This window comes from Rhinopithecus roxellana, chromosome 10 (assembly GCF_007565055.1).
Source record: "Rhinopithecus roxellana isolate Shanxi Qingling chromosome 10, ASM756505v1, whole genome shotgun sequence".
Classification (NCBI taxonomy): Eukaryota; Metazoa; Chordata; class Mammalia; order Primates; family Cercopithecidae; genus Rhinopithecus; species Rhinopithecus roxellana.
Window position 1 is genome coordinate 44,410,852 of NC_044558.1, and position 12,416 is coordinate 44,423,267.

Below are 12,416 nucleotides of genomic sequence, written 5' to 3' on the forward strand. Positions count from 1 at the left end.
TGCTGTTGACATAGTCATGCTAAAATAAATATCAAATGTTGATAAATACCAAAAATTATGACAAAATGGTATTGGGAAAATGGAGGGACAGGAAGGGTATATGAGTATGTTAGTGGTCTAGAGGTTGGAGAAACTAACTCTTCATCTTTCGTAATAGAAAGTAAATAGAAATGACTAACACCAAAACATAATTTGGTAGTAATAGTCATATGTTACATAGCAATATGGAAACAGCCAAAAGAATTGAAAGCAGTTGCACCTGGAGAAGCAAGAAATTGAGAACGGCTCTTTCAGAATTCTTCACTCTTTAAATTGTATGTGTGTATATTTTTGGTACAAAGAAAATAAATTTTAAAAAGTAATATAGTAAGTTGTTTCCTTGTGAGTACCAAGAATGTATATCTTAGGCAGAATGAAAAATCTCAATATTGCAATGTTACTAAAATGGATTCTTGTGATCTGGGATAAAATTTCCAATGACATTGTCTTGCTAGATTGCAGAAGAGCTGTAGACACAGATGACAATGATGAATTCTGAACAAGCTTGTAAATGACTCAATGCAAATCTAGTAACAACAAAAACACCTGCATTGGAGATACAAGTGACGAATTTGAATGAAAATCATTTCATAAAATAGGAATGGGAAAGTGGCAGTACTAATATATATTGTGTAACAAAGGATTTAGCATCATTGCTCTTTTTGTCCGACTTTTAGTTGTGTGTTTGACCAGTTTGACCAATTTCAAGGAGTTTGAAATTTCAAAGAGATGTGATTGTTTTTTCTGCTTCAGAACTTAATAAGCTTTTGTTGCCCTTTTCTTCTTAATCATACTCTTGGAAGTATTCAGTGTCCTTCCCCATCCCCATATGATGCATTTGTATGGATTTCCCACTTGGAATCACTTCACAGAAGAGAGAAAACTATTTCATGCCCAATAACCTCAGGAGATTTAACCAGCCCTGCCTCTCCTTTTTATTCAACTTCTCTGGGGTTTCATAGCCAGTGCCCAGAGCAGAGGTGCCTGTCTCATAGTTGGTGTTCAATAAATATGTACTAAATAAATGAATGGTTCTGTGGAGAAGTCCAATCAAATTCCACGCACTGAGTGAATGCTAGTATATTCTCATTCAAAGGATCACAAACTCAGAAGCCTTCATGGGTGAGGCAACTCAGGAAGTGAGATCAGCCCAATGAGGATAGAGGCAAATGGAAAATCAAAGGCTCTGTCTAAAGGAGGTAGTGGGAAACTTAGTCCACTGTTGTTAAACAATAATAGTAACAATAAACATTTATGTAATTCATTATGTGTGCACTTGTCCAGTCTCTTTACATATAATAGCTCACATAATCCTCCAACAGAAACTACGGTAAGCACTGTTATTCATCAACACCATTTTGCAGATGAGGAAACTAAGGCACCTAAGGACTGTGTGCTCAAGCACATATAGCTAATAGGTCGTAGAGCCAGGATTTTGGATCCAACCATTCTGGCTACCAAGTCCTGTCTCTTAATCATGACACCATATTGCCCATCTATTTTTTTTTTAAAGAAGCCATGTATCTATATAAAATCTACTAATTTGTAAGTGTTGGCAACTAAATATTTTTAAAGCACTACTAGCCAAGCAAAGCATGCTTGGTTTGTGACTCCTTCTTAGGTAGTAGAAAATTAAAACATGGGGCTAGGATACACAAACCATAACTGGTCCCCCAGACCATGCATAGCTACATTTAACATGCATGGTGGTGATGGGCAGGATCTCATACAGATCTGGATGACACACTTCTGGGTTCAACCTCATTATCCCAATGGACATCCACCCTATTGACTCCATTAAAGGAGAAAGAGAAATATCTAGTAAATGTGAAAATGGCCACCATAGATGTCTGTAGACCATGAGAAGTTTCAAACTCCTCTGCAAAGCTGTGTAGGTTTGACCAAGAGCTCATAGTGCTATATTCCTCTCTTTCAAGGATGACAGATAGGTCTGATGTATTTTGTTGCCTCTACTATTGTTTGGTTTTACAGACCATTTCAGTGGAACATGGATTTTTTTAAAAGCCAAAGGAAACATTGAGTGCTATGTGATGGTTACTACAGCTTGGCAAAATATTGTGTCAATTCATTGGCAGATGCTAGAAAAGCTATACTTGCTGGTACTAACAAAGTTTTTATTTCTGTGCCCTATGACCAGAACAATTTGCAGTTTTGAAATATGATGTAACTAGAAATCCTAGATGCTTATATGCCTCTAGAGGCATTCTATCAAATCATTGAATGGAGTTTTAAATTATGACTTAATTAAAGGGAAGAGAATGTTTTGCATTCTTCACTAGCAGCTAAGAATAATGATTGAATGAAGTCCCATTAGCATTTACTCTGGACTAATTTAGACAGTGGGTAAGGTATCGGTATATGTGTTTTCTTTTTCTTGAAGTGTTGTGTTAAGGTATTAAGCCATCTGTTCTTGTGCATAAACATTTTCCTAGGATTCAGATGGGATTATGGGATATGATATGGCTCTGTGATTATTATGGGTTGATCAGACTGTTTATAATAAAATCTTACTTTAGGGGCCTGTTAATGATCTCTAGAAGGAAACCTCTCCAGCCTTCAGGTTGGCAAAATGTCTCCTTTCAGAGGCAAATTGTTTTTCACAAATGTTGTATGGCTAATTTTAAGGATCAGATTCCTGAATTAAATGTAAATCTCTAAGTCAAGATGATTTTTTGTATTTATATGGACTATAATTAGTTTCTAGGGTTAATACTAAGTAGGCTCATTTCTAATTGTTTTTTATTCCCATAAATGGAAATATTCCTAAGAAAATTGATAAAGCCCAAAACTGATCACTGTGCAGTATAATAGTTTTATCTATAAATGTAATAAAAGTTACATGTACATGTTTAGAATATCAGCATATATAAAAATTTAGTTAACTAATAACAAAATATTTACTAAAAAAAAAAAAGAGTCACATTCCAGGAGCTTTCTAAGTATGAATTTGTGAGCAGAATTTAAAGATTTAGAGTCCATCTAGCAAAAGATTTCCTTGTGGAGAAAAAAAAAGAACTTCATTTATTTATTTATTTATTGAGACAGAGTCTTGCTCTGTTGCCCAGGCTAGAGTGAGTGGTGTGATCTCGGCTCACTGCAACCTCTGCCTCCTGGGTAAAAGCAATTCTCCTGCCTCAGCCTCCCATGTAGCTGGGACTATAGGCATGTACCACCACGCCTTTCTAATTTTTGTGTTTTTAGTAGAGATGGGGTTTCACCATGTTGGTCAGGCTGATGTCGAACTTCTGACCCCAGGTGATCCTCCCGCCTCAACCTCTCTAAGTGCTAGGATTACAGGCATGAGCCACTGTGCCTAGCCAAAAAAAAAGGAACTTTAAATCAGTGATTCTTATCCACTTTCCCATTCTACACTGGAGTAATATGGCATATTCTCATCAACAGTGGTGTCTCCTCACTGGAAAGGAATAGAAGAAGGAGTAACTAAGGGGAGCCCCCAATTGATTTTAATACTCTCCAACTGAGGTACCCACCCTTCAGGTCCTCTCTTGGTAATTGCTTATTAAAATAGATTTAAATCTAATGAGTACTTATCCAATTCCTTTCTCTAATTACAAATTTAAAGTGGCATTACTTTGGTTTTTGTTTGTAAATATTTCAACACAAACATTTGTATAGATATAATGTGCATACTTGCTAATTAATTTGCTGAACATCTTTGTTTTGTATACAAACATTACTTGCATTAAGTTATTATAAAACAGGGGAAATGTACAGTAAAGGGTGAATAATGGATATGAAGATGTGATTATTCTATTTCCATTATTACAGCACCATCTAGTAGAAAACCAGGAGACCCCCTCGTCATTTCAGATATCAAGAAAGGAAGTGTGGCACACAGGTAAGGAAAATAGGTTTTCTGATTCATTTTAAGCCCTCTCTTAATTTAAGTATACATGATACCTTCCACACCCAAAGCAAACCTTTCTAATGGGTCACTGTATTTTCAAAAACTTCCAAGCAGCCACTATTAATTGATCATATTTGACATCCCTAGTTGCAGTGGCTCCATGGATCTCCTCCTGCTTATCAATTTATTTATACACAGCTGAAAACGTTTCTTAGGGTCTCTCATGAGTCTAGCATAGGCTGTCCTTCACTGATCATCTTCCATTCATTTTCTGACCAAAAACAAAAACCCTGAAAGTAGCAGCACTTATTAGAGTTACCCAAACAGAGGTGATAACTTGTGCAAGAGTTTTGCTGTTACCAGAATATCCCCTCTGGGCAAGCAAGATTCTTGAGCGTTAAAATGTTCATGTCACCTATTTGACCCATATACCATCAAAATCAGGAAGTCTCAAATTTTTAATTTCATAAATAAAAATATTTTTAAATGATTGAGGATACTGATATAAGACCATTAACTTTCTTTTTATTTTCCAATTCGGGACTTTAAAAAATTCAACCTATTATCACAATTATTTTATTAAATAAATATTTTATTTTTGAGACAGAGTGTCTCCTCTGTCACCCATGCTCTAGTGCAGCAGTATGATCTCGGCTTACTGAAACCTCTGCCTCCTGGGTTCATGTGGTTCTCCTGCCTCAGCCTCCCAAGTAGCTGGGATTACAGGTGTGCACCACCATGCCTGGCTAATTTTTGTATTTTTTACTAGAGACGGGGTTTCGCCATGTTGGCCAGTCTGGTCTCAAACTCCTGACCTCAGGTGATCCACCCACCTCAGCCTCCCAAAGTGCTGGGATTACAGGTGTGAACCACCACATCCAGCCCAAGAAATACTTTAACATTCAAAAAGTAGGAAGGACATTGTGTGAGTTTAGGTATGTATGTACAGGCTCCACTGCTATGACAAAGAGACATCTAAAGACAGTGGATCAAACAAGACAGAAGTTTCTCTCTTATAACAGTTGGGAGATAGGCAGGCAATCCAGGGCTGAGGGAGCCATCCTAGCAGCTTGTCAGTTATGACCATTTTTTTTACTTTTTAATTTTTGTGGGTATATAGTTGGTATATATATTTATGGGATACAAGAGATATTTTGATAAGGCATGCAATACATGGTAATTAAATCATGGAAAACAGGGTACCATCCCCTCAAGCTTTTATCCTTTGTGTTACAAGCAATCCAATTATACTTTTAGTTATTTTTAAGTGTGCAGTTAAATTACTACTGACCATAGTCACCCTGTTGTGCCATCAAATACTAGGTCTTATTCATTCTATTTTTTTTGTACCCATTAACCATCCCTACTTTCCCCACCCTGACCGCCCCCCACTACCCTTCCTAGCCTCTGGTACCAATCCTTCTACTCTCTATCTCCATGAGTTCAATTATTTTGATTTTTAAATACCACAGATAAGTGAGAACATGTGATGTTTGTGTTTCTGTGCCTAGTTTATTTCACTGAACATAATGACTGCCAGTTCCATCTAATGCGTTGCAAGTGACAGGATCTTGTTCTTTTTTATGCCTGAATGGAACTCTGTTGTATATACGTACCACATTTCTTTTATCCATTTATCTCTCTAATGGACACTTATGTTGCTTCCAAATCTTGGCTGTTGTGAACAGTGCTGCAGCAAACATAGGAGTTCAGATATCTCTTCAATATTCTGATTTCCTTTCTTTTGGGTATATACCCAGCAGTGGGGTTGCTGGATCATATGGTAGCTCTCTTTTTAGTTTTTTGAGGAACCTCCAGCTGTTTTTATGGTGGTTATACTAATTTACATTCCCATCAACAGAGTATACAGGGTTCCCTTTCGTCCACATTCTCTCCAGCATTTGTTATTGCCTGTCTTTTGGATAAAAACCATTTTAACTAGGGTCAGATGATGTCTCATTGTAGTTTTGATTTGCATTTCTCTGATGACCACTGATGTTGAGCATCTTTTCATATGCCTGTTAGCCATGTGTATGTCTTCTTTTGAGAAATGACTATTCAAATATTTTGGCCATTTTTTAATAGGATTACTAGATTTTTTTTCCTATAGACTTGTTTGAGCTCCATGTATAATTCTGGTGATTAATCCCTTGTCAGATGGATAGTTTGCAAATATTTTATCCTGTTATGTGAGCTGTCTCTTCACTTTGTTGATTTTTTTTTCTTTGCTATGAAAAAGCTTTTTCACTTGTTGTGATCCCATTTGTCCATTTTGCTTAGGTTGCCCATGCTTGTGAGGTATTAAGACATATTTGCCCAGACCAATGTCCTGGAGAGTTTCCCCAATGTTTTCTTGTGGTAGTGTCACAGTTTGAAGTCTTAGATTTAAGTTGTTAATCCACTTTGATTTGACTTTTGTATATGGCAAGAAATAGCTGTCTAGTTTTATTCTTCTGCATGTTGATATTCCGTTTTCCCAGCACCATTTATTGAAGAGATTGTCTTTTCCCCAGTGTACGTTCTAGGCACCTTTGTCAAAAATGAGTTCACTGTAGGTATGTGGATTTATTTCTGGGTTCTCTGTTCTGTTCCATTAGTCTATGTGTGTATTTTTATGCCGGTACCATGGTGTTTGGGTTACTGTATGTCTGTAGTATAATTTGAAGTCAGATAATGGGATTCTTCCAATTTTGTTCTTTTTGCTCAGGATGGCATTGGGTATTCTAGGTCTTTTGTGGTTCAGTATAAATTTTAGGATACTTTATCTATTTCTGTGAAGACTGTCATTGGTATTTTGATACAGATAGTATTGAATATGTATGTTGCTCTGGGTAGTATGGACATTTTAACAATATTGAGTCTTCTGGTTTATAAACATGTAGTTTTTTCTATTCGTTTGCGTCCTCTTCAATTTCTTTCATCAGTGTTTTACAGTTTTCATTGTAGAGATCTTTCACTTCTTTCATTAAGTTAATTTCTACATATTTGATTTTATTTGTGGCTCTTGTAAATGGGATTGCTTCTTTAATTTCTCTTTCAGGTTGTTCACTGTTGGCATATAGAAATGCTACTGATTTTTGTATTATTGATTTTGAAGCCTGCAACTTTACTGAATTTTTTTAACCAGCTCTAATAGTTTTTTTTTTGTGGAGTCTTCAGGTTTTTCCAAATGTAAGATCATGTCATCTGCAAAGAAGGATAATTTGACTTCTTCCTTTCCAATGTTGATATACTTTTTATCTTTCCCTTGTGGGATTGCTCTAGCTAGGACTTCCAGCACCGTGTTGAATAACAGTGGTGACAGTGAGCATCCTTGATGTGTACCAGATCTTAGAGGAATGGAATGGCTTTCAGTTTTTCATTCAGTATGATACTAGCAGCAGCTCTGTTGTATATGGCTTTTATTGTGTCGAGGTATATTTCTTCTATACCCCAGTTTTTTGAGGATTTTTATCCTGAAGTGATGTTAAATTTTTTTCAAATGCTTTTTCAGCATCAATAGAAATGATCATGTGATTCCTGTCCTTTATTCTATTGACATGATGTGTCTCACTGATTGATTTGCATAGCTTGCACCATCTTTGAATCTCTGGGTTGTGATCCAGCTTGATTGTGAATCATCTTTTTAATGTATTTGTGACTTCACTTTGCTAGTATTTTGTTAAGGATTTTTGCATCAATGTTCATTAGAGGTTTTTGGCCCATAGTTTTCGTTTTGTTTTTCTTTCTTTTGTGTGTGTGTGTGTGTGTGTGTGTGTGTGTGTGTGTGTGTGTGTGTGTGTATCTTTGTCTGATTTTGTTACCATGGTAATACTGGCCTCATAGAATGAGTTTGGAAGGATTTCCTCCTCTGTTTTTCAGAATAGTTTGAGCAAGATTGATATTAGTTCTTTAAATGTTCGATAGAATTCGGCAGTGAAGCCATTGGGTCCCAGGTTTTGCCTTACTTGGAGACTTTTTATTATGACTTCAATCTTGTTACTTATTACTGGTCTGTTCAGGTTTTGAATTACATCATAGTTCAATCTTGGTACATTGTATGAGTCTAGAAATTTATTCATTTCCTCTAGCTTTTCTAATTTATTGGCATATAGTTGCTCATAGTAGCCACTAATGATTCTTTGAATTTCTGTGATATCAGTTCTAATGTCTCCTTTTTCATCTCTGACTTTATTTAGTTGGGTTTTCTCCTTTTTTTTATTTTTGTTATTAGTCTGGCTAAAGCTTTGTCCATTTTGTTCACCTTTTTAAAAACATTTTGTTTCATTGATCTTGGCATTGTTTTCTTCTTTTCAAATTCATTTATTTTTGCTCTGATCTTTATTATTTATTTTCTACCACTAATTTTGGATGCAGTTTGCTCTTGTTTTTCTGATTCTTTAAGATGCATTGTTAGTTTATTTATTTGACGTCTTTGTTCTTTTTTGATGTAGGCACTTATAGTTAAACATTTCCTGCTTAGTGCTGCTTTTGCTGTATCCCATTGGCTTTAGTATGTTGTGCTTCCATTATCATTTGTTTCAATACATTTTTTAACTTTCTTATTAATTTCTTCATTGGCCCACAGGTCACTCAGAAGCATGTTGTTTCATTTCCATGTGTTTGTATAGTTTAAAAAATTCCTCATGGTTTTTTTTTTCTTCAAATTTTATTTTAAATTCCAGGGTACATGTGCAGGATGTGCAGGTTTGTTACTTAGGTAAACATGTGCCATGGTTTGCTGCACAGATCAACCTATCATCTAGGTATTAAGCCCAGTATCCATTAGCTGTTCTTCCCGATGGTCTCCCTCCCATCATCTCACCCATGAGAGGCCCCACTGTGTGGTGTTGCTTCCAGTGTGTTCATGTGTTCTCGTTGTTCAGCTCCCACTTATAAGTGACAACACGCAGTGTTTGGTTTTCTGTTTCTGTGTTAGTTTGCTGAGGATAAAGGCTTCTAGCTCTATCTGTGTACCTGCAAATGACATGATCGCATTCCTTTTTATGGCTGCATAGTATTTCCATAGTGTATATGTATCACATTTTCTTTATCCAGCCTATCATTAATGGGCATTTGGGTTGATTCCATGTGTTTGCTATTGTGAATAGTGCTGCAGTGGACATACACATGCATGTATCTTTATAATAGAGTAATTTACATTCCTTTGGGTATATATCCAGTAATGGGATTGCTGGGTCAAATGGTATTTCTGCTTCTAGATCTTTGAGGAATTGCCACACTGTCTTTCACAATAGTTGAACTAATTTACATTCCCACCAACCGTGTAAAAGCATTCCTTTTTCTCTGCAATCTCACTGACATCTGTTGTTTCTTTACTTCTTCATAATTGCCATTCTGACTGGCATCAGATGATATCTCATTGTGATTTCAATTTGTATTTCTCTAATGATCAGTGATGATGAGCTTTTTCTCATATGTTTGCTGGCTGCATAAATATCTTCTTTTGAGAAGTGAAGTTCTTTACAGACTCTGGATATTAGCCCTTTGTCAGATGGATAGATTGTGAAAATTTCTTCCCATTCTGTAGGTTGTCTATTCACTCTGATGATAGTTTATTTTGCTGTGCAGAAGCTCTTTAGTTTAATTAGATCCCATTTATCAGTGTTTGCTTTTGTTGTCATTGCCTTTGGCATTTTTGTCATGAAATCTTTGCCTGTACCTATGTCCTGAATGGTATTGTCTAGATTTTCTTCTAGGGTATTTATAGTTTTGAGATTTAGATTTAAGTCTTTAATCCATCTTATTTTATTTTATTGTATTTATTTTATTTTATATAAGATGTAAGGAAGGGGTCCAGTTTCAGTTTTCTTTGTATGGTTAGCCAGTTCTCACAGTGCCATTTATTAAATAGGGAATCCTTTTCCCATTGCTTGATTTTGTCGGATTTGTTGATGATCAGATGGTTATGAGTGTTTGGTCTTATTTGTGAGTTCTGTATTCTGTTCCTTTGGTCTATATGTCTATTTTTGTACCAGTACCATGCTGTTTGGTTACTGTAGCCTTGTACTATAGTTTGAAGTTGAGTAGTATGATGCCTCCAGCTTTATTCTTTTAGCTTAGGATTGGTTTGGCTATACGGGCTCTTTATTAATTCCACATGAATTTTAAAACAGTTTTTTTCTAATTCTGTCAAGAATGTCAAAGGTAGTTTAACGGGCATAGCATTAAATCTATAAATTACTATGGGCAGTGTGGTCATTTTCACGATGTTGATTTTTTCTATCCGTGAGCATGGAATGTGTTTCTATTTGTCTGTGTCCTCTCTGATTTCTTTGAACACTGGTTTGTAGTTCTCCCTGAAGAGGTCCTTCACTTCCCTTATTAGCTGTATTCCTAGGGATTTTATTCTCTTTGTAGCAATTGTGAATGGGAGTTCTTTGATTATTTGGCTCTCTGCTTGCCTATTGTTGGTGTATAAGAATGCTAGTGATTTTTGCACAGTGATTTTGTATGTTGAGACTTTACTGAAGTTGCTTTTCACAGCTTGAGAAGCTTTTGGGCTGAGATGATGGGGTTTTTTAGATAAAAGATCATGTCATCTGCAAAGACAATTTGACTTCCTCTCTTCTGATTTGAATACCCTTTATTTTTTTCTCTTGCCTAATTGCCCTGGTCAGAACTTCCAATATACTATGTTGAATAGGAGTGGTGAGAGGGCATCCTTGTCTTGTGCTGGTTTTCAAGGTGAATGCTTCCAGCTTTTGCCCATTCAGTATGATATTGGCTATGGGTTTGTCCTATATGGCTTTTACTATTTTGAAGTATGCTCCTTCAATACCTAGATTATTGAGAGTTTTTAAACGAAGGGATGTTGAATATTATTGAAGGCCATTTCTGCATCTATTGAGATAATTATGTAGTTTTTGTCTTTAGTTCTGTTTATATAATGAATCACATTTATTGTTTTGTGTATGTTGAACCAACCTTGCATCCCAGGGATGAAGTCAACTTGATCATGGTGGATAAACTTTTTTAATGTACTGCTGGATTCAGTTTGCCAGCATTTTATTGAGGATTTTTGCATCCATGTTTATCAAGGGTATTAGCCCAAAGTTTTTTCTCGTTGTTGAATATCTCTCCCAGGTTTTGGTATCAGCATGATACTGGCCTCATAAAATGAGTTAGGGACAAGTCCCTCATTTTCAATTTTTTGGAATAGTTTCAGAAGAAATAGTACCAGCTTATCTTTGTACCTCTGTTAGAATTCAGCTGTAAATCCATGCAGTCCTGTGACTTTTTTTGGTTGGTAGACACTATTTATTACTGTCTCTATTTCAGAACTCATTATTGGTCTCTTTGTTCTCATTAGTTTCAAAGAATTTCTTGATTTCTGCCTTAATTTTATTATTCACCCGAGGGTCACCTGGGGGCAGGCTGTTCAATTTCCAAAGTAGTAGTGTGGTTTAGAGCGAATTTCTTAATCTTGAGTTTAATTTGATTGTGCTGTGATCTGAGAGACTGTTATGATTTCGGTTATTTTGCATGTGCTGAGGAATGTTTTACTTTCAATTATGTGATCAATTTTAGAGTAAGTGTCATGCGGCAATGAGAAGAATATATATTCTGTTGTTTTGGAGTGGAGAGTTCTGTAGATATCTATCAGGTCCACTTGATCCAGAGCTGAGTTCAAGTCCTGAATATCTTTGTTAATTTTCTGTCTCAGTGATCTGTCTAATATTGTCAGTGGGGTGTTACAATCTCCCACTATCACTGTGTGGGAGTATAAGTTTCTCTGTAGGGCTCTATGAATTCTCTTTATAATCTGGGTGCTCCTGTATTGGGTGCATATGCATTTGGGATACTTAGCTCTTCTTGTTGAATTGAACATTTTCTTATATCTTTGTTGGTTTAAAATCTCTTTTGTCACAAACTAGGAGTACAGGCTCTTCTTTTTTCAGTTTTTCATTGCTTGATAAATTTTCCTCCATCACTTTATTTTGAGCCTATGTGTGTCATTGCATGTGAGACAGGTCTCTTGAAGACAGCATACCAATAGGTCTTGGCGCTCTCTTTATCCAGTTTGCCATTCTGTGTCCTTTAACTGGGGTACTTAGCCTGTTTACATTTAAGTTTAGTGTTGATATGTATTAATTTGATCCTGTCATCATGATGGTAGCTGGTTATTTTGTAAACTTGTTTATGTGGTTGCTTCTTAGTGTCACTGGTCTGTGTATTTCAGTGTGTTTTTGTAGTGGCTAGTAATGGTTTTTCCTTTCCATATTTAGCACTTCCTTCAAGAGCTCTGGCAAGGTAGGCCTGGTGGTGATGAATTCCCTCAGCATTTACTTGTCAGAAAAGGATCTTATTTCTCCTTTACTTATGAAGTTTAGTTTGGCCAGGTATGAAATTCTGGACTGGAAATTATTTTCTTTAAGAATGTTGAATATTGGCCCCCAAACTCTTCTGGCTTGTAGGTTTCTGTAGAGGTCTGTTGTTGGTCTGATGGGCTTCCCTTTGTAGGCATCCTGGCTTTTCTTTCTGGCTA

The 12,416-nt window shown here is 36.1% G+C and overlaps 1 protein-coding gene across 6 annotated transcripts in view; it reads left to right on the top strand.

Moving 5' to 3' along the window:
• Nucleotides 1–12,416, top strand: part of GRIP1 (glutamate receptor interacting protein 1) — a 761,679-nt gene that overhangs the window by 684,378 nt on the left and 64,885 nt on the right. For all 6 annotated transcript variants that reach the window (XM_030939011.1, XM_030939013.1, XM_030939017.1 and 3 more), the window contains one exon: nucleotides 3,850–3,919. In XM_030939011.1, coding sequence (XP_030794871.1) covers nucleotides 3,850–3,919 — 70 coding nt within the window. The remainder of the gene's footprint in view (nucleotides 1–3,849; nucleotides 3,920–12,416) is intronic.